A 23198-nucleotide genomic window follows, 5' to 3' on the forward strand; every position below is an offset into this window, starting at 1 on the left:
TCAAAGGTGTGATTGTGACTTTGCTTAGCATATTTCGGCTCACTTTAAGTTGGGTAGTTTAGATGTTGTTGTCAGTCTAAGCACAACAGTGTGCAGCTTGACATCCTGAAAGATAGTCTTATGTAGCTGAGCTGGAGAAGCTTAAGCCAACTGTGAGGGTCAGTCACACCTTGGAGTGCAGCGTGAGAATGCTTCTGGTTTCCTGAACTCTTAACTGTGGTGGAACCTGTGTGACTTGCATGCTTCTGTCAACAGTGCTAGCTGATTGCCTGCCTGAAAACATCTGTATTGTGCCTAGGAATTGGAGTGTAGATTACTGGTGGATTGGACTGGGGCTGTGTGCTCAGATTTCTTGGAGCATTTGGAGCTCTGACTCAATTCATGCCTTAAGGTTTTCATTACCTTTCTTTAGTTTTGCAGTAATAGTATTTATCTACCTGTCAGGTACCTGATGAGGGCAGATTGTGTTGAAAGAGAAAGTAAAACTGTAATCCACGTGTGACAACAAGATATGCACAGGCAGTTACCTCCTTGAAAAGGGACAGTCTCACCACACCTGAGCAAGGTGAGCACATCAGGTCTGAGGATTCTAACCAGGTCCAGGTAATAGTCTAGATTTCCAGAGGAGTACATAGTGATGATGCAGGTCCAAGGTCAAGGAGGGAAGTCAGGTCTGAGTTAGGTCAGGGTTAACAGAGTGCTTAGGCAGGATGGACGTGACTGCAGTGTGGCTGTAACACAGGTCAGGAAGGGGACTGAGGCCAGAGCTGGCTAAAACAAGGTGAAGCTTCTTTTAGCTTTTTGTTGAAGAGCTGTCTTCAAGGCTGATTGGGATTACCCAAACATTGCTCTCAACAGCTGAAATGGTGTTGAAGAACTGGCCTCAAGCACAGGCAGCCAAACTCCTGGAAGGGAGGAGTGTGCTCTTAGTCTGAACACCATCTTCATGTAGTTCTGCAAGGCTCTTGGATACTGAAGTAATAAGGAATGCATTAATTGTTTAAATGGATAGACTTTCTGTAGAAATAATTATTAACTTGAGTTCAGAACAACCTAATTACTGTGTGAAAATTGTTAGATTTCAGGCAAGGTCAAACATACAAAAATTATTCAAGGTTTCCTTCCAATTCTGCTTTGCAAAATTTCTTTCCTTAGTATCAATAGAATAACACAAGGAGTGAATTGTTCTGGTTTGACTTGCCATGGAAGATATGTTCTTGTAGCTTTCATCTGAAAGGAAGAGTGGAGCAAATTAAAGGCTATGAGAACATGAAAGGTTTGAAAAATTTCTCTTCTTGGTATTTAAAACTAATATATTGGCAAACATCACTGTGACCATATGCTATGGGCAGTTGATAAATACTTGTTTTAAAGAATGTTCTGTCTGATGGAATTTGGCAATGTGCTGCATCGCAGTAGTGTCCTGTTTGAATGAAACAATAGTATAGATGTGCTTCAGAGAAGCTATTCTATAATCATAGAATCACCAGGTTGAAAAAGACCCACCAGATTGAGTCCAACCATTCCTATCAAACACTAAACCATGCCCCTTAGCACCTCGTCCACCCGTGCCTTAAACACCTCCAGGGAAGGTGAATCAACCACTTCCCTGGGCAGCCTGTTCCAGTGTCCAATGACCCTTTCTGTGAAAAATTTTTTTCCTAATGTTCAGCCTAAACCTCCCCTGGTGGAGCTTGAGGCCATTCCCTCTTGTCCTGTCCCCCGTCACTTGGGAGAAGAGGCCAGCTCCCTCCTCTCTACAACCTCCTTTCAGGTAGTTGTAGAGAGCCATGAGGTCTCCCCTCAGCCTCCTCTTCTCCAGGCTAAACAACCCCAGCTCTCTCAGCTGCTCCTCATAAGACCTGTTCTCCAGCCCCCTCACCAGCTTTGTTGCTCTTCTCTGGACTCTCTCCAGAGCCTCAACATCCTTCTTGTGGTGAGGGGCCCAGAACTGAACACAGTATTCGAGGAGCGGTCTCACCAGTGCCCAGTACAGAGGGAGAATAACCTCCCTGGACCTGCTGGTCACGCCGTTTCTGATCCAAGCCAAGATGCCATTGGCCTTCTTGGCCACCTGGGCACACTGCTGGCTCATATTCAGTTGGCTGTCAACCAACACCCCCAGGTCCCTCTCCTCCAGGCAGCTTTCTAGACAGACTTCTCCTAGTCTGTAGCACTGCACAGGGTTGTTGTGCCCCAAGTGCAGGACCCGGCATTTGGCCTTGTTAAACCTCATGCCATTGGACTCTGCCCAGCGGTCCAGCCTGTTCAGATCCCTTTGCAGAGCCTCCCTACCCTCCAGCAGATCGACACTTCCACCCAGCTTAGTGTCGTCCGCGAACTTGCTAAGGGTGCACTCAATGCCTTCATCCAGGTCATTGATAAAGACATTGAACAGGGCTGGACCCAGCACTGAGCCCTGGGGAACCCCACTTGTCACTGGCCTCCAGCTGGATTTCACACCATTTCCCACCACTCTCTGGACCCGGCCATCCAACCAGTTTTCCACCCAGGAGAGTGTGCGCCTGTCCAGGCCAGAGGCTGACAGTTTCTCAAGCAGAATGCTGTGAGAAACTGTGTCAAAGGCTTTACTGAAGTCCAGGAAGACCACATCCACAGCCTTTATCTTGTCCAGTAGTTAATTTTTGGAGTCAATGTTGGAGCATTATTTTCAAAGTAGGGCAGGAAATGTATCAAAAAAAAACCCATAAAAACCTTTCTGCACTGAAAAGGAAAAAATTCTGCATAGGTCAGCTGTATAAAAAGTTTTCTTTAAGGGTACTTGTAAGACTGCAATTGGTTTTATTGTAAATGGGATGTCATGAAGGGCAAAGGAAAATAGTATAAGGACTTCTGGCAAATAGGGTATTTAAGTATTCAATTCTGAGTAAGTTAGCTATGGAGAAAAGGGAAGTGAAGTGAAAAGGTCAAGTATTTGCATTTCTGAGTGTGAACCTTCTTCCAGTTCTGCTGTGTAATGACATATAGGCAAATCAACGTAAAGTCTGTGTTAAAGGCTTATATAAGTTTGTGTTAAAGGCTTGATTGTTTGTTTGCTTGTTGTTAATGGAATAACAGAGTATAATGTTGTTATAGATGCTTGTGCAGAAGTTTGTTACAGCTCTGGTAGTACTATAAATTGGACTACTTCTAGCTTTATTTGTGAAAAGGGATATATTTGGAATAGGAATAGCGTGAAGATGGCTCAAAGCAGTTTTCTTTTCCAGTTTTGGTTTTCTCTGGGTCAGGTGCAACTTTTTTGGGGCAACAGTTTTGAGTTGATGTAGTAGTAACAGTTTTCTTTGTTTCTATGGAACTATACATTCACATGTAGTTGCCACCGAAGCAGATGACGTGGTGGCATTTGTTCTGTGACTGTAGCATGCTGTGCTGAATAAAGGAATTGTGTTTGAAGGTGCGATACTTATTTTTCTCATAAAGATCATTTTTCAGTCCTGTTTATCCTTAGGTTTTTACAAAAACCAACCTGCTGATTAAATAGCAGTTAGCTGCTATCTTCTTGAAATTTAACCAGAAGTTATATTTCATGGTCTTTTTGGCTAACATATAGTTGCACTTTATTTTCTCTCTAAAAACTCTCATGATGAAATCTGTTGCGGGGGCGGGGGGGAACAGCCAGGGCAAAATGTGTGTGCTTTGATAACACCTCGTGTCTTAATACTTTCCGGGACAACATGTACTTCTAGAGTTGGGCCAGCAACAAATAAGGAAAGTATTTTTAGAACCTAGCTGATAGATACTATCTCTGTTCTGTCTTTTTCTCTCCTGTTAAAAAACAGATGCTTGAATAGTTTTGGAAGGTATTTAGAGAGCTATGGTATGATAATGTCTTCTGCTGATAATTCCCTGCTGAATGAAGTTATGACTCTTTGGTAAGATCTGTGAAAGCTTTTTATAATATCTTAGTGCCTCAAGCTACCTTGAAAACATTCTTGTCCTTTGAATGACCTTAGGTTGCAGTAGTATGTAATAACAGTCTTGAACATTCAACAGAAACAGTGAAAGTAGACCTTCTGCGTGCTGCTTTGAGAAGGAAAACAATAATAGCTGTACATTTTTAGAGTAAACTTTCTTTTTGGCTTTCAAAGGGTTTTGGATGTAAGCTCTAGATTTTTCTACCCGCTGGCTTCAAGTTAATTCAGTCACATTCAGTGTTTCAGGACAACCAGGACTTGAGAGCCTCAGCAGCTCTCCTCCTCCTGGGCTATAGATATAGAATGTTGATCAACAGAAGCAAGTCTTTGACGAGCATGAAGCTGTTTCCGGATGTGGAAAGATGAGCGGTGCGAGAAGGTGGTGTGCTTGTTTCAGTGCTGATAACTTTTTCTGGGGGTAATTTATTTAGCTCTGTAGATGTGGCTTTGGAAAATTCCATGGGTTCTTGGAATACTGGCATTACAAGCCCAGTCTAGGCATTCTCCCTTCATGGATAGACGTGACACAACTGTGGAAGTCAATAATGGAATTAGCATAGAAACCTGCTACTTTACATTGCTGCTTTGTTAATTGTTTAATTGTCATTCCAAGGTTTAATGCACATTCATTAACTAAATTTTGTGGCCAAGGAACCTGGAGATGGAGAAATGAAGGTGTAAATCAACTGAGTGAGTGGTAGGCAGAGTGAGGAAGATCAGCACAAAAAAGAAACTTAATAGTTATTCCTGGAAAGAAATAGCAGTACTTTCATTTTTCCAAAGAAGATGCAGAATAGAAGAGCAGAGGGGGAGTAGGGGTGATGGGCAGAGCTAGAGAAGAGTGAAGAAAAAGGGACAGTAGTATTGACAGTTTAAAGGAAGAGTAAAATACAATAGCAAAGGAAAGATGACAGTAGCTAAGTCTAGTGAGAGATTTCCTTGTCACTAAGAGCTGTATGGTTCACAAGTCTCTTTAGGATCTCTGAGTGCTTGCTGGCTCTGTAGCCCTTCCGCCAGCTCCCCAAAATGATTGCTGAGAAATTCTCATTTTGCTGCTGCAATTCTACAGATGAGTGACAGAAATGATTCTGCTCTCTAAAAATGTTATTGTATTTCCATCTGCCCTGCTCAAAATAAAAGGCTTTTGAAATGTTTTTGGGATTGCAGTTTTCCAGACACTCAACCACCTATTCCCGACCACTATAGTGTTTACAAAGCAAAGCTTTTATTGCTTCCTCCCACGTAAAGGAAGCAGTGATGTGACAGAGATTCATCCCTAGATGACAATGTTTCTTGAGTCCAAAACAAACTTTCTAAAAATTATTTTTAAAGCAAAAAGGACACTTTCTTCTCTGCAGTTGTTACTGTTAAGTTTAAAAACTTTTCTGAAATATTATATTAAAACCAAATCTGACATTTTGTCCTAGCAATCTCAAGTTGCAGACCATAAAGAGGTCACGTGCTAGTTCTGGGTATGAGAAGGTCAGGTTCTTTGGTTTTATTTGCCTTCCTACTTCACTACTAAATGTTGGATTCCCATATTCTTTTTTTAATTGCCCTTTTTTTCTCGATTCTTGCTTTCTCTTGTGAGGGGAAGAATATATGGGAAAGAAAGAACAGGTAAGATTTTTTCCTTTTTGCTTAAAAAGACAGACTAAACCTTGAAGGCAGGGGTTATGTTGACAGTGTGGTAATAGCTAGGGATTTGAGTTTGGTGTTTGCAGCAGGATGTTGCAGGGTTTTAGCAAGGTTCTAGATAGTAAGCTTTGAACTACATGTGCTGCTACTTGCCTTTTTACAGATTAAAAAAAAAATATGTAATTGTTACACAGCAGACTGTAGTATCCCAAATCTGAGCTATTTGTATGTAAAATAGTTCTGGTAATATTAGTAACCTACTAGCTGCAGCAAGGTTCCATATAGCAAGAACTGGAGTGAATTAGTCCTCATTTAGGCTGCAGCAGTGAGATGACTTTCTGTACTTGGGGAACTTTTAAACCCAGATTGGATACTGTCACTTGCAGAGCTGATAGTCTTAGAGCCTTTCCACTAACTATAGGTCAACTACTAGTGTAACACCTCTTGCTGTGCCTAGTCAGGACTACTGCTGCTGTTAGCTAGTATTAGTTGTTCTGTGTTGTTCCAGCTGAACATTTGTGCCGTTTGTGTGGATAATATCCACATGACTGAAGTCATTCAGGCTCAAGATAAAGCTTTGATTGAAAGCCTAACGCTAATCTGCAATTACATGGTGTAGTCCACTCGATTAGAGTTGGCTGTCCCAGAACATTGTCAAATGCTTTACCTTTAAGCTTACCATTTTTCTGAATCGTCAAGTTACGGGTGGTGACAAAGCACAGTTCAGATAGGTCCAGTCAATTAATACATGGCTCTGTGGCTGGTGCCACTCCAATAACTTTGGTTTTTTTTGATATTGGAGTGGCCTATGTGGCACCGGGATAACAGGTATCAAATGGGAGCCACCTTTCTCAGAGGGGGAGGAGGATCTTTTCCCGGGGGCTTGCAGGGCTTGTCAATAGGGCTTTAAACTAGATGTGAAGGGGAAGGGGGACAACATCAGGCTAGCCTGTAACAAGCAGTGGGAGGACAGGGGTCAGGTGTCAGGGAGAACACTTCTCTAAAACACCTTGTAGGTAATAAAGGGTCCACTGGGAAGGTGATGCAACCAGCAGCCCAGCTGAAATGCCTTTACACTAATGCATGAAGCTTGGGTAACAAGCAGGAGGAGCTGGAAGCCACTGTGAACTAGAAAGCTATGATCTAGTTGCCATCATGGAAACGTGGTGGGATGAATGCCATGACTGGAGTGTGGCTATTGATGGCTACAGGCTGTTCAGAAGGGACAGACGGGGAACGAGGAGTGGAGTTGTTGCCCTCTATCTCAGGAAAGGGATATAATGTGAAGAGCTGTTGTTGAAGAGTAGCCACGAACAGGTAGAAAGCTTGTGGGTCAAAATTAAAGATGGAAGAACTAACAGGAACCTTGTGGGTGGTGTATGCTACAGTCCACCTGATCAAGAAGAACCAACTGGTGAAGCCTTCTTCCTTCAGCTACAGGAAGCTTCATGGTTGCAAGCTCTCATCCTACATGGGGACTTCAACTGCCCCTAGATATGCTGGAGAAGTAGCACAGCAAGCTGTAGGCAATCCAGGAGACTCCTGGAGTGCATTTAGGATAACTTCTTAGTCCAGCTGATAGAGACTCTGACATGAGGGGATGCAGTAGTGGAGCTGATGGTCATTAATACAAATGAACTCATCAGTGACATTAGGATCAGAGGCAGCCTGGGCTGCAGTGATCATGTACTGGTGGAGTTCAAGATCCAGAGGGATGTGGTACAGGTGAGGAGTATAGTCAGGACTCTGAATTTCAGGAAAGCAGAATTCCAGCTCTTCAAGGAATTACTCAGTAGGATCCCCTGGGACATGGTCCTCAGAGACAGGGGAGTGGAACAGAGCTGACAAGTATTTAAGGATGCTTTCCATAAAGTGCAAGAGTGCTCAGTCCTTGTATGTAGAAAATCAGGCAGGAAAAGGAAGAGACAGGTGTGGCTGAGTTGAGACCTGCTGGTTAAACTAAAGAAGAGGAAACTACACAGGCAGTGTAAGCAAGGACAGGTAACCTGGGAAATGTATAGTGACGCTGCCTGGTTGTGTAGGGATGAGGTCAGGAAGACCAAGGCACAACTGGAGCCTTGGGGAAGTACAAGTAAAGGAAGTAAGTAAAAAGACTAACAAGAAGGGCTTCTACAGGTATGTCAATCAAAAGAGGAAGGTCGAAGAGAACGCACCCCCATTGATGGTTGGGAATGGTGACCTCGTATCAACAGACAAGAAGTCTGAGGTACTCAGCAACTTTTTTTGCCTCAGTCTTCACTGATAACAGCTCTGCTCACCCCTCCTGGGTCATGGGACAACAAGATGGTGACCAGGGGGGTAAACCATCTCCTGCAGTAGATGAGGATCATGTGACCACCTGAGGAACTTGAACATTTATAAGTTGCACCCCAGAGTCCTGAGGGAATTGGCAGATGTGGCTGTCAAGCCACTCCATGATATTTGAATAGTCATGGCAATCAGGAGAAGTCCCTGGTGACGGGATGAAGGGTAATGTGCCCATTTTTAAAAAGGATAGAAAAGACAACTCTGGGAACTACCGACCTGTCAGCCTCACCCTTGTGCCTGGGAAGATCATGGAACAGATCCTCGTAGAAGCTGTGCTAAAGCACATGGAGGACACGGAGGTGATTAATGGCAGCCAGCACGGCTTCGCCAGGGGCAAATCCTGTATGACCAATTTAGTGGATTTCTATGATGGGGTAACCCCAGCAGTGGATACGGGTAGACCATCAGATGTGATCTATCTAGACTTCCATAAAGCCTTTGACACAATCCCCCACAACATCCTTCTCTCTGAACTGGAGAGATATGGGTTTGATGGGTGGACCATTCAGTGGATAAGAAACTGGTTGGATGGTTGTATTCAAAGAGTAGTGGTCAATGGCTCCATGTCCAGGTGGAGATCCATGACAAGTGGTGTCCCTCAGGGATCTGTACTGGGACCAGTGCTGTTTAATCTCTTCATCAATGATATTGACAGCGAGATTGAGTGCACCCTCAGCAAGTTTGCAGATGACACCAAGCTGAGGAGCTTTAGTGCAGTAAAGTATTTCTGAGACTAAAATTTAAGCTAGTGGAACTGATGTTAAGAAGGTGAAGGCTTGAATGTAATGAGTAAACAGAAGTTCACAGATCTTGATTTATTATACATGGACATAGTATGCTGGGTAAGGACCTGGACCATGTTTTTTTCCTTGTGTGTGTACGTAAGAAATTTGAGAGCTGAACTGATTTGTGGTGTAAAGACAGAGCATTTGTAGTATGCTGTGGCTTTTGACTATGAAGTTTCCAGAATATTGCTTGCAGGAAACACAAGCTGCACTACTGTATCAAGTACCATATCATTTTGTATTATTTCCTACCCAAAAGAGCATTCATATGCCTTGGTGAACATAATCCTTTCATGTTTATGCTTGTTGGAATTAATTTTGTTCATGGAAGTGTAAAAATTTGGAATACAATGAAACCTGTGGCTTTGTAACACCTGATGCCAAAATCTCAGGACTTATTTGTGAGAACCTTAGTGAGGGTTGACCAATTTTATTTGTGAGGTGTTGTAATACTAACACTTTGAGGTGGGTTTTATTTAGATTTTATTTTTATTAATTTGGTGTCACAATTAAATTCCTGGATTTTAAACATGCATTACCTGTAATAAAGCTCCATGGTGGATTGTTAATAGTCCATTTAGTGGCACTGCAATTTTTTTTGTTGCAACGATGCTTTAGGTGACAGATGTCCCACGTGTCACATAGCTATTTGAAGATATGGGAATAACACTCTTACAGATAGAACAGGTATGGGTTTTGTTTTAAAGCCTATTTGTGGTTACATTTTAGAGGACATTCTACTGTTTAATCTTAGGAGCAGGGCATGGTGGGAGTAGAAAAGCAAAATATTCTCACCCTGAAAAAAGTGTTCTCAAGCTGGCTTTTTAAATATAAATGTGTCAATTTGTAATTTCCAAATAATATGCAAGGTAAAAGTATGATAACACCTTTTGTTCTTTCTGCTGATTTGTCTGGGCTTTGACTTCTTGCCTTTGATGTGCTTACCTACCTAGCTGTGCACATGCTCTCATCTAGGTGATACTTCATATGGAAGATTTCAAAGATCCGGAAGAGTTTTTTACTACTGTTACTGACTTAACAGAAACTGTTGTCGGTACTGCACATATTAGTATGCTCTTTAAACAAAAAAAGACAAATCCAGAGCTCTATAGTTGTATTTGTTCTCTACAGCTGAGTTAACTGAGGCTTAGACCTTTCTACCAGTTGAAGCATATTTGAGTGTATTGATAATGCTAGATTTTTTTCCACATTCTTATATTATTTTCCTTCTTTCCCTGTCAATTTGAAGACAGATTTGTACTCAAAAAGTACCTTATTTCTCCGCTAGACTTTGGAATTGTTCCTATTCAACACAGACTTGCTTGTTTCAGAATTCTAGGCCAAAGTTTCATCAGGTCCCATTCCTGTTTTCATGAGTTCTGTATGTGGTTGAACCAAAAAAAAGACTAAACCTGTTGCCTAAAAACCAAGAGTGGGAGGAGAAAGACAGAGATGGTTATAGAACATGTTCTAGCCTGTCACAGTAAGACAAGGCTTGACTCAATTGCTTCACTCAGTATGAGTGGACATGTGTTCAAATATAGACATTTTCTTAGCCCAGTCAGAAAATATCAGTGTGTGCCAGCCCACAATGCTGTCTGTGAAGTAGTTTTTAGCTAATAACATCACTGTGCATGAGTATCCACCCTATTTGCCAGACATGGCTCCCTCTTCACAAAGATCGAGTTGGTGCTCAAAGGAACCCATTTTTTTTGTCAGTTGATGATGTAGAAGCAAAAATGGCAGAGATCCTCAACAGCCTTTCAGATAATTGATCTGTGGAATTGCTTCGAACATTGGCAGCACCATATGCAGCTGTCTGTTAACTCAGAAGGGAACTATTTTGAAAGCAGTCATAGCCTAATTTAATTCTTAGAGTTATGGGCACATTTTCATATTTTGTCATATTTCATATATTTTTTATTTTAATATATTTTGTGATAATTTGTATGTCAAAAATGCAAAATAACTGAATTTCAATGCTACACATTCCAGAAAGTTTCCTTATGGTCTTTATTAACTGCTTAGAGAACAAAACTGCTTTGTGAGCTGTTTATTTGTTAAAACCAACACAAATAGTTTTTTTATTTACTGAAGTGGTCGCAGCCTTTCAAAAAGCAACATTGGGAAATAATTATGTGTACTTTAAAATGAGATGAATTTCTGTTGCATGGTACAGCGATTCAGACGACATACTCCAAAGGCTAACCTAGTGGTGGAGGAGGAGGAGGAGGAAAAAAAGGGGCAGACTTTGTGCAGGCACGTATGTGAAGTTACTGAAGTGTTGCTTGAAAGCAGTTTTTCCTCAGGAAGCAAGACCAGAAGGGGGACATGTACATTCTCTTCTACCCATACTTTCACAAATACTTCTGAGTAAGAAAGTCTGTATTATTTGTTTGCCAAAAGTCTTGAAAGAAGAGGCACTGTATTCAAGTGTCGAATTCAATACGATAGCCTAGCCATAAGTGCATTGTTGGCTTTGCTGGACTCTAATTATTGTATATGCATTGATAAGACATACAGTTTTCCTGAAGGTTTATGGACCAAAAGTGTTACTTAATGCGGTTAAAAGAAATCTTTCTGTATTTGAGTAGTCATTAGATGTTACCCTAAAATGCTGGCCAAGGGCAATATGGTGCTTGTTTGACATCTTTAATGTATTCAGAATCCAAAATAAACATGGTTGTAGTTTCTGGTCAGTGTAAGACACTGGTCGGTCTAAGGTGACATCCCACAGTTGCTTACCATGGTATGGAGAAACATCTAGTATGAACTGGATACTCGGAAGTGGGAAAAGGTTTTCCAGCCTAAGAAAATTATAGGTATCACTCTAAGGGCCATGTGTTCTGTTTGTGGTCAATGGCAAAACTTTGCTTCACCTCCGTAGGAAAACCTAGGAGAAAAGAAATGGAGCAAAAAAAGTTTTCTCTGAAATTAATGTGTGTGTAACCGTAAACATCTCTCTATTTTATTAGAGAGAAAGAAATATATCATGCCTGCTTTAAATAACTTGATAAGAAGTGAAACACACAGGCACAGTCTTGAGAATTACTTGTGTTCATGTGCAAGTCATTAATTGCAAATAACATAACTGCTTCTGAGAGTGAAAGCTGCTTGTGAAAGCAGTTAAATTAGCCTTCTAATCCACATGTTTATCAATTGCAGTACACTTGTATAGCATAATAGAGAAAATGAGGGCTTTCAAAACCATTCAGTGGTCATTTAAGATTACTTTTTCTTCCCTGCCCCACAGGTACTATGTGTCTGCATATTAACAACGATCCTAGGATGTATATTTGGCCTGAAACCTAGCTGTTCAAAAGATGGTAACTAATATGCATTTTATTTAGTAGTATTTCTAAGCAATTACTTTTTCTTTCCTTTTCGTAAATTAATTTTAATATTATTAGAATGCCACCCTTTCTTGTTGCAGGAAAAGGATTGGTTAAATTGCTGGAAGCATTTTCAGTTAGAGTGGAATGAAAATACTGGGAAATATACCTCAGGTGTTCTCAGTACTTGTGTGTACTCACTTGAGAGGTAAACTGATCCTGGCACTCAGTGTCTGGTCTGGCAGCTTCCATGTATCCCAGCTGTCACTGTGGTGGTGTTGCATGGCTGGCTTTTCTCTGTTCACTATAAAAAAAAAACCCAAACCAACAAGTTCTATTTCATGTTGTCCTGGAACATTTGTTTTTCATCTTTTCCAGTCAATTATGGAGCAGGAATAAAAGTTATTTTTTTTACTGGTTAGAATTGTAGTCTGAAAACATTCCTTGTGAAATTCCCTGGCTGTTTTCTGTCCTGAAAAATACGTGGGTTTTTTCAGTGGTGAAGCTTCTTCAGGTAGAAGATGATGAAAGATATTTTAAGAAATTAAACTTTACTTGGATAACAACTTTCTAGAATCATTTCAAAGTTGATCTGTTTAACACAGTACTACAATTCCTACAATGATTTTTAACTAGAATTCATTTAATCAGGTCTTTTTATAATTTTATTACAGCTTTGCAGTATTGGCTCATTATTATCTAACTTTCCTAATGTCACACACCTCAAGATTCTTGAAGAGGAGCCAAAATGAGGAAGGATTTACCTTACAGCCCACTGTTGATTGCATAGGATTAAACTGACTGACCAACTGCTTAAGTGTGGTTAATGCTTCAGATTACTGTGTTGGTTTTTTTTACCCCAGGCAACCTCAGTCTAGTGTAAGAATACTATGTTTGTTTGTTCTTTACATAAAACTGTATAAAAATTAAGCTAGTGAGCTGTACACTCAAGCTGATGTGAAATGGCTTCAAGTTGTGCCATGGGAAGTTTAGGCTAGGTGTTAGAAAATACTTCTTCACAGAAAGAATTATCAAACACTGGAACAGGCTGCTCAGTGAAGTGGTTGAGTTGCCATCACTGGAGGTATTTAAAATGTGTAGATGTGGCGCTTAAGGACATGGCAGACTTGACAGGTTTATGGTTGGAGTTGGTTGACCTTAAAGGGCTTTTCCAACCTAAACTATTCTGTGGAAAAGCCCTTCTTGTGTCTTGAGGTAATACTTTAACCGTTATACAGCAGGGTGCAGAACTGGGCTTCTTTGGTTCCTCCGATTTGTTTGAAAACAATTATACAAACAAGTGGTCAGCATGGGAGAGTTGCAAGTATAGTCAATGCAGTCTAGATCCTAATTAATTTTATTTATAGAAAGTGGAACATTGTCAGATGTGAAAATGAAAATCGGCGTTCTCTGCAAAAACATTTCACTATTTAGGGCACTCTTATTGAAAACCTAGGTTCAGATTTCCTTGCATAGGTACTTTCCAATATTCTCAGTGATGGTACTTCTATATTCTGGTGATACAGAAAGGCAGGGACAGTTGCAACTAGATTTGTAGTCTTATTTCACATGCTTTTGTCAATAATTAAAAACCATATTCCTGCTAAAACAGAACAGAATCCATTGTTCAATATGAGGAAAATATATTTTTTTCAATTAGGGAGAATAAATATTTCGTTGCTCCAAGACTTTCCTTTTCCTTTGACTGTCACTGGTTTTGCAGCCATCCTGTAAGCTGTGGAATGACCAGCTGTGCCATTCCACACGCTGACCTTTTTGATTTATTTTGCTTGTTCATTGATTTTGGCTCAGCCACTGACATCTAACACTATGCAATATTACAGTGAAAACCTGCAAAGGTCGTTGCTTTGAAAGGACCTTTGGAAGCTGCCGCTGTGATAGAGACTGTGTCAAGCTTGGAAACTGCTGCTTGGATTACCAGGAAACATGTATACAACCAGGTAAGGATGGAGAAAAGCTGTGGGGCAACCCTTCCTATTCTGTGACGTGGGGCCACTCTGCACATTTGAGGACTGTTGTAGTCACGTGGCTGTAACCCTTGATAAGCTGTGAGTATATGAGATTGGTAACTGAACAGCAGATGATTGTGATGCTGGTGGTCTCTCTATCTTTGTGCTCTCTCTGTTGCAACGACAGGTGGAGTTACAGTGGTGATGGTGGCACTAGGGACTCCTGTGGAACCATTAGGGCTCTGGTGCAACTCTTTGCTGCACACAAACAAAGCTTGTATTTCACACAGCTGGGCGACATAGGAGCTGGCTTTAACCAGTAGACTGCTTTTTTATAGCTTCTGTGAGGAGAAACGCCCTGAGGCTTTGCTGCAGCCCTCCCTCTTGGAAAGAGGAGGAACAACTGCAACTTGAAGTCTCAGCCAGCCTTTTGTTCTCTGTCTGGGAGTCAGAGAACAGTGACCTGTATTATGCCTAGCATCATGGACAACTCCTACATTCTCAAGCAGGCTAGGAATAGGAGTGATTCTGCATATTTTATCTTTGTCATCACCCACAAAAAAAGGGGGGAAGGACAGAGCAGCTCTGTGAAAGCTGCCATCTCTCCCTATCTAGCTACTCAGGTCCTCTGTCCTGTTCAGCGCTAGTATTAAGCAAGGGTCAGGCTGACAAAACAGATTGTGCTGCTGTAGAATGATTGTGAAGTGAGAAGCAGTTCTCGTGATTTGTCAGAATGCAAAGGTCAGATGAGCCATGGCGTGGGAAGTACCATGGATGTATTTTACAGGGGAAGATGTTAATGTGGATGTTAATGCTAATGACAGAACATAGCAGATTCTTCTAATTTAGTTTTGCCTTAGAGTTTCAAATGCAGCAGTCTTAAGTTAGCTATTTTTTCTTTTCAGTCTTCTTTATGTGTATTTGTAAAACTTACCAATGTAGTCTTACCCCAAAATTAAAAATTCCCATGTTGACTTCTAAAACCAAATGATTAAACTGAGCTCAGATCCCTGCTACAACTGACCATTATTGAAAGGTCCTCTAAATTGCACTAAGCTTTTTGTGTATTGAATAATTGGATGGGATTTAGTCTCCACTTGATTTCATTACATTGCTTTGTTTAAAGCATTCTTTAAAAACAAACTAGTCTTTTTTAGCACTGAATTACTAAATTGCTTGGTGTTGGTTTTTTAAATTACTTATTCCTAATATCAATCGAGAGTAAAATTCTAATTCCAAATCGTATTGGGTAACTAGATCCAGAATAGATTATTCTGTCTCTCACAGAAATAAAGATCTACTGACATTGATGGAGTTACTGAAATTCAGTGTTCTTGAAAGTGAGATTAACCTCTTGAGGATGCTTTTAGGGATTTCTAATTGCTGTTCATATATGAAGATCGCATACTGCTTGTCCTCTATTCCAACAATTAGATTAGTCGTCTATGTGTTCTATGTGTCGTCTATGTGTTCTATGTGTCGTCTATGTGTTCTATGTGTCGTCTATTCACTTAAGTATTCACTCGGTAAATTTGTTCACATTAATCCTCTTTGACTGCAAAGGATCTACTTTGGTTTGAAACTGGTCAATTGAAGATGCTCATTTTGTTAGGATTTATTGGAATATTTTGTTCAGAAAAATCCGTACAATTCAGGAAAGAATCTCTAAAACTAGCAATGAAGCTGAAGTTGGGTCTTTCTGTGAGTTTATGTATATAGTCTCAAATAGTGGTAGAGCTATGACTATGTCCAGGAGGCACCAAAAGAAGCTGGAGTGCTTGATGATGACTGGTAAAATCCATTCTGACTTCTGTGTAAGTCAGAATAAGCTACTGTTGCTCTATGGTTTTTAGGCATTCAAAATACAGACTCAAGTTGGTTTGGGTTTTTGTTTTTTTTTGGAGGAGTTGTTTGGGAGCTTCTTTGTAGTATGTATTTACTGGATTAAACCCACATAAATTATTCTGTGTTCAAGTAAGTCTGTAGAAAGCATTCTTTCTGTTGACCTCTTTTGTGATACTTAAAACCATATGCTGCATAATTGCATTCAGATGGCTACACACTTTGGTTATTTAGTCATGGTTATTTTTGTTTTCTGAAGTGCCAAAGTTTGCAGTGTCATGCATGCATGAGATACTTCAGGACTGTTTTTACTGAGTATGCACTTGAGATAGAACTTAATGCTTTAGTTTAGCAGTTCTGCATTTAAACTGGTATTAATCATTGTGCTGTTCTCTTGTCCGTTTTTTTAGCCCATATATGGATCTGCAATAAATTCAGGTGTGGAGAGAAGAGGCGAACAGAATATCATTGTTCCTGTTCAGATGATTGTATGGAAAATAAAGATTGCTGTGTCAATTATTATGCTGTTTGTAAAGGTAAATATCCTCAACAAATTCCTACAGTCTCTTATTTGTAGATGTATTTATATGAAAGGAGCTCAGACATAATATAATCTAAAAAGCACCCAGTAAAATGAAAAAAACCTTACATTTATCAGTAATAACAATGTACTGTCTTAAAAAAATAAATTGCACTCATTTGTTTTAAGGAGAGGCAAGCTGGGTTGAAGAAGAGTGTGAGGAGATTACTGAGCCTCAGTGTCCAAAAGGGTGAGGATATTGTATGTTCACATAGCTCTGCTCTTTGCTTGTTTCATTTTTTTATATTTTCCCTACTGTGCCTCCCTGAGACCTGCTTCTCTGTCTTAACGGTAAGAGCAGCTGCCAGACAGAGAAGGACACCTGTTCAACTAGCATTTGATAGTGCCTACTAACAGATCAAGTTGCTCTATCCCAGCAGCACTTACATATCCCAGCGCTTGCTTTACTTGCAAGATATGCTGTTTCCTGAACCCTGCTGTTTCTCACAGATGTGTTTACTCTGAGCAGCTCTGCCTTGTGCCAGCTTCATTGTTGTCCTATATGTGCTCCAATACCCACCGTCCCAAATATTTTGGGATGCCCCCAGCAATCTGACTCCCAAGACTCACTGTCTCCCTGGTCACTTCTAAAAATCTTTCCTCTTCCTTGCTTGTTACAGCTCCAGAGCTGTAAAATGCAGATTGCTGTCCCAATTTCACCAGCAGTGGAAAAGCATTATTTGCAAACTGTCTGAACTACTTTCTTTAAAAGGTGTAAAATGCCATGGTATCCTTGTATTCTCTGGCTCAGCTCCACGTTGGGCCCGCTCCTGCAAGTTACGTATACACAGTGTGAGAAATGACTCATCTAGTTCATGGCATCAGCAATTGGGCTCAAATAGTACAGCAAAGCTCCCAGCCAGGAAAAAAGCTTGCATATCTTGTACTCTTTTGACTGTGTGATCTTTAGATTAACTTTAAAGTTGACTGAAAACTTTGATTGCTTGTGTAAGGTAATAGAAGTGACTTAAATGGTCTTGATTGAAAAGTGTTCCACTGCAGAAGTTTGTTAAATGAATTGAATTCAATTATGTTCTTGTCTGAAAAGCATCAAAAATCAGAACTATTTTTATTTTGATAATTTGAAATGGTGATGTGCTGGGGATATTTTTACTAAAGTAAATATTGGACTTTATTCCTATGTCATTAGGTTTTTTGTTTTATGCTAAATATAGCACAATTTTAATACATTATTAACTGGAGTAATAATATTATAAAATAAGGTTTCCTTTTAGAGTAGTTTATACCAAGAGAGCACCTTTTTTTCTTATTCAGAGCAATAAAACCCAGACAGCAACAGCCACCACTTCAGAACCTTCTTCAATACAGAAATTAGAGCTTGTCTCTGGCTTGAAGTCCAAGTCCTTGTTAACCCCCTATGGAGGAGGGCCAGGTGGTTCTAGAAGCTTTTGTCATTAAATCCCTGTTCGGAGGTCAGGAGCCGTGCAGGACTCTGTTGGGGTCCAATAGTAGGATGCTTATTTCCCTAATGCAATACTGGGCAGTGTTGCACCCAAATGGTGGGTTAACAAGCAAGAGCATCATGCAGAACCATAGTGTAAGTTAGTGGCACAAATGCTGTAGGACATCTCCTGTTGGTCTCAACTTGGTTTTAGGGTTTTTTTGTTTGTTATTTCTGTTTAGCACATGAAAGGGATGTATAGTTACTTTACTAAAATTGTTTTAATCCTGGCAAACCCAGAAATGTTGCAATAAAACCCAGCCCAGAAAAGGGTGATGTATGGTCAAAGTTGAATCAAAGAGTGTTGACTGAAAGTTCACCTCAGGGTTTTAGCACACAAGCCTCTCCCAAAACTAACAATTCTGTAAGCAATTCACTTCCTGTGGTGGGCTAGGCAGGGGTGTAGGTGACTCTAGCTCAGTGCTTGTTTTAAGGCCTCAAGTGAGCAATTCTGATTATGTGCTTTTTAATACAGCATGTTTTGTGGGTTCAAATTCCTGGATTTATTTTGTTTTGGTTTGAGCTACTTAATCTGAGAAATCTCACCGGTTTCAATGACACTGATCAAATGCTCAAATACATGCCTAAGTCTTTCTAAGACTAGTTTCTATGTTATTTAATAGGATTTATTAACTTGATAAAGTTAATGAACTATAATATTTCAGGAGTTATGTAGTCCTTCCCACTGTTCTAGGAGTGAAACAATACTCTGAGAAGTCAAACTGATGTAAGCAGTTTTAACCTAGTGCTTAGCTACATGGTTTTCCTGGTGCCTTAGTATTGTTGACTGTGATTTAAGCCTGTTACTATTTGTTCTACCATTACTCACTTGGAAGAGCAGCTGATTCCTTTCCTTTTCGCAGATCTCTCCTGTATACTTGAAGACTGCTGTTATGCTTCCTATTGAGGCTTTACATACCTTTAGCAGAAAAAGAAGCTTTAGTTCCTATGATTTGTGGTAGTATATAGGCTGGAGTGCTTGGGGAGATAAGTCTTCTGTGTAGTATGTTTAACTTTTCAAGTGGACTTTCTTTTCTTCTTTCATTTTCTTTCTTGTATTTTTTTCTTTTTTCATCTAATTATGATCTGACTTTCCTGTGGTGAGGAAGGTCAGCTTAGCAGTGTGGCCTGCAGTTTTGGGCTCTTAATCATCCAGACTGGTGAACCTGCTAGACCACAGCAAGTCTGTGTTGCCTGCATTGTGTTTCCATGCAAGCTAGTTTATAGGAGGGGATAATTACCAGTGCATTTCCTTCAGTTTGCAGTCAGGATGTGACTGTGGCATACATGTTTATCCAAGAGCTGTGAAACACCCTTGTACTGTTTGGATGCAGCCAGCATGAATCACTGGCAGGGCCAAAATTTGAGCCTTCCAGGCTGCCTTGCTCATGGTAGCACTTTTTTTGGGAAGCAAGTGAAACGTTTGCTGCTGACAGGAGAATGTCATGGAAATAGCTGATACATCTCGGAGCTGAGCTCAGGTCAGTTTGGGGATTTTACTGGAGCTGTTCCAAAAATAATTCATTTTATCGTGATCTGTCATGCTCTGCATCCCTGTGCACAAGGCAGATGACTACCTAAATGAGTTTCAGCATGTGAAGAGTATTCAAGAAGCAAAATGACCAGTCTCAGTAGCTGTGGTAATGATCTACTTTGCCAAGTTTAATTTTACATGTGCAAGGGGGTCAGTAGCTGGATTCGCAGACAACCAAAACATGTACTTAACAGTTGGTTTACTTGTAAATGCCAAACCATAAACAGTTGCGTAAAGTCCTTTTCTAAGGTGCTGTTTTAGATTTCATTTGGGTTTTTTTGTTTTTGTTTTTCAAGTTATACTTGTTGGTAAGTAATACTGAAATCTTTGCCTCAAATTTCTTATTTTATTGCAGTGAAGATTTTTAGGTCTCTGCGTTGGAGGGAGGAATGTTGGCAAAAGTGTTTGCTAATGTTGTAGAGATCAACATCTGTGATGCAAAAAGTGCTCGTAAGATGGGCAAAGATAGTACGTGAAGTTTCCCTACTGTTCTGCCAGAGGACTTTAGGCTTGGTCTGAAGTTCATTCATGTCTTCTTCCCAACTAACTGCCCCTATTAAGATTTTCAAGATGCTATTAAATATGCCATGTAAATAAAAACCAGGGCACTAATGCACATCTTACAAATTAATGTTTTATTCCCTCTAGGTTGTAGGGTAGCCTTTGTAATGGTTCTGACTAATAAAATCATTTTGGCCGAGCTGTTGCCCAAACTCATGATGAAAATTCACTTAGGACAGACATATTTTAATTGCCTGACTAATCTTCAATTTCATGTAGTCATGTTAACTTGACTGAAAGACAGCTTAAATCATTTTGCTTGTGAATGACTTTTGTTTTAGTGGGGTACCTTGCTGAAGAAATTGAAATGCTTTATAAATAATTATCTTCTATCCTCACTGTTTTATCTAAGGAAACTAAAGTGCAGTGAAGTTCTAAAGAAAAAATCATTTTACTATTTTTTTTGACTATTCCCATCTGTGATTTAATGTTTCAAGTACTTACAGTTGGAGAGAAATTGTTTGAACAGGGCTGAAAATGGGGAGCAAGTCAAGGCTGGAAAACATGGGTCTTGTGGAGACTTGAAGGGGAGAACTTATTTTTCATTGTTGCAGTGAAATAAGTTTCTGAATTTATCTGTAAGGTTCCTGGCAGAAATACTGTTAGTGTTCTAGTTGTAGGGTGACGTTTTTCAGTTTGGAGCTTTGTAGTACTTCTATTGCAGTAACGAAGTTCTTTATAAGATGAAAGGAGGAAACGGTGTTACAGCTGCTGATTTTTAACACATCCTGTACATTACTTTCTTACAGTTTTGTACACTGCATACATAAAAAATAAATTGCCTTTTTTCCAGCTAGATTTACAAGTTATTCAGGAACAAAATGTATAAAGGAAAGACATGACTTCACGCTGCTTTTTCTCTTTCCCTGCCACCTTCTTCTGTAGGGGCTGGGGAAGCAGGGGTGAGGGATGTGTGGTGTGGTGGGGTCGAATGTTGCTCCAATGGGTTGACTTCAAGATAAGGAGTACCAAACCAACTGGCCCGATTACATGATCATCTTGACTTGTTCTTTGTTTTATGGGTGTGTTTGAAATCTGGCATTGTCATAGTTTCCATGTGCATGTCCTACTGCAATCCTCAGCCTCTTCAAGCAATGTTGCCATGCCTGCTTATGGGCAGAGATGCCACACAGATGGTCTGCTCTCCACTGCCTGCAAACAGTCCGACTTAGAAGACTTAAGTTCCTCGGCCTTGTTTATAGTGCAGTAATGAACATCTCCATGATTTGGGGTAAACTTTCTTGAGATAAGTGATAGGAAATTATTTCTCAATCTGTTCTTTAATATTTCAATTTCTGTTTGTTCAGATTTACCAAGTCTCCGGTGTTACTGTTTTCATTGGATGGCTTCAGAGCAGAATATTTGCAGACTTGGGGTGGACTTCTACCTGTTATTAGCAAATTACGTGAGTAGTATTTATCTAAGCAATATCATTGTGTCATACTCTTTAAAATCTATAGAATCAGCTATATTCGCTCTTTAAAATCCTCACTCTTCTTCCATGGAAATTGAAGTTGTTGCCCTAAATAACTGTGCACAGAGAACTTGAGGAGAGGAAAAGGAGACTTTTCCTTGAGGAAAGGGCCCTTTGGTTTTAAGGCTTTACTGAAAAGTTTTAAGTGGCCCTGGCTGTATTTAGAAGGTGGATACATTTCACTGTGAGCATACTTTATTCTTCAAAGTATAAGTAGACCCACTTTTTTCTTTGTATTGCATCCTGTCCCATGTTTAGATGGAATGGCTTTGGAAAATGGAAAGCGAGATAGAAAGCATTTCATTATATTTGAAAAATGAGATGGAGGAGGAAGAGATTAGAAACAGATGATACAGAAAGGCTGGTAATATGTGCTGAATCTGAGAAACCCTTCATTTAACAAACATTTTCAGAAGAAATGAGAGCCTCATAAGTACATATTTTTTTTCCCTGGCTTTTATAGTGTCTTACTTTAACTTTGTAGTGTCTAAGTAACTTCAGTTACTTTTCCTGTTTCTATTTTGGCTGCGGTCTGTAAAGAACTGATGGCGTTTCTTGTCTTAAACATATGCCAATCTTCTTGTCATTCATAAATTACTACCTGGGATGACTGCTTTCAGTTTGACTAAAAATAAATCAGTAAATACTTGCTTTTTTGGATCATTGGTTGTTACTACTTGATCTGTTCCAGAGGATAACAATTCAGATGTATGTGAGGTTCTGGCTTCTTCTGTTTTGTTCTATGTTAGAATAAAACAAGGCATTTGAAACAATTTCATTAGATGCAGTTAAATTTCAGCTGAAGAAGGCTTCTTGGGCATTATGAAGAGAGGCTGGCTGTTACAAATGATTGTAGTTCTGTCTGAGATACCAGGTAGGAGTGCCACAAAGCATCTGTATGTCTTCCAGGCTATGCAACAGCTACTTCCACATGTAAAGTTTCTTTAGCCTGGATAGGCTACGGTACAACTTCTCTCATTGACTTATTATAAACTTGTATTCTCTTTCCACTGAAACCATGATAAATTCTGACCACTAAGAAATACAAATATATTGGTATCTTCATCAAAGTCACTTCACTTCTCCAGAACAATGGAGATTTTGATAGTCAAAACTTACATTATTAAAGGATTCTAAAAAATTATGTGTCTAATAATACACATTTTAGAGTAAAGAACAGTCTAGGAAAAAAATACTTGAGCATTATGACTACAGTTCCACATTACTCTGGAGCGTTTTCTTGTAACCGGATAGACTTTTACGATATAATATACTACAGAATCTTCAGCTTTCTTGTGTTACAAAACCTTGATTTATAGGCTTTTTTCCCCTTATAGTAGAACAGTGGATGAAAACCTCACGTAAGCCAGATTTTATTCAGTAAGATTAAAGTGGTCTTGTAAATTAAAGATAGTGGCACTGGGGTGTATATCACATGACACTCTGAGGGCCTGTGAACAAAATGGAATGGCCTCAACTTGCACCAGGGAAGGTTCAGATTAGACATCAGGAAAAATTTCTTCACCAAAGCAGCTAACGGGCACTGGAACAAGTTGCGCAGGGAGGTGGTTGTATCACCATGCCTGGAGGTATCGAAAAGATGAGTAGGTGAAGTGCTCAGGTCTGTGTTTTAGTAGTGGACATGTATGGTTGGACTCTGTCTCAAAAGTGTTTTCCAGCCAAATAATTTTATGATTCTTTTGTGTTGCCCTTAACTAAGGCAATAAGCCAGAAAAGATAGATGACCATTATGGAAA

The 23198-nt window shown here is 39.9% G+C and overlaps 1 protein-coding gene across 1 annotated transcript in view; it reads left to right on the forward strand.

Annotated features, from left to right (window-relative positions):
* Window positions 1–23198, forward strand: part of ENPP1 (ectonucleotide pyrophosphatase/phosphodiesterase 1) — a 58408-nt gene that overhangs the window by 6150 nt on the left and 29060 nt on the right. Inside the window, exons 2-6 of the mRNA XM_069851914.1 lie at window positions 11940–12012; window positions 13863–13979; window positions 16241–16366; window positions 16540–16600; window positions 21275–21372. Coding sequence (XP_069708015.1) covers window positions 11940–12012; window positions 13863–13979; window positions 16241–16366; window positions 16540–16600; window positions 21275–21372 — 475 coding nt within the window. The remainder of the gene's footprint in view (window positions 1–11939; window positions 12013–13862; window positions 13980–16240; window positions 16367–16539; window positions 16601–21274; window positions 21373–23198) is intronic.

Source organism: Phaenicophaeus curvirostris, chromosome 2, assembly GCF_032191515.1.
Source record: "Phaenicophaeus curvirostris isolate KB17595 chromosome 2, BPBGC_Pcur_1.0, whole genome shotgun sequence".
In the NCBI taxonomy this organism is placed as follows: domain Eukaryota; kingdom Metazoa; phylum Chordata; class Aves; order Cuculiformes; family Cuculidae; genus Phaenicophaeus; species Phaenicophaeus curvirostris.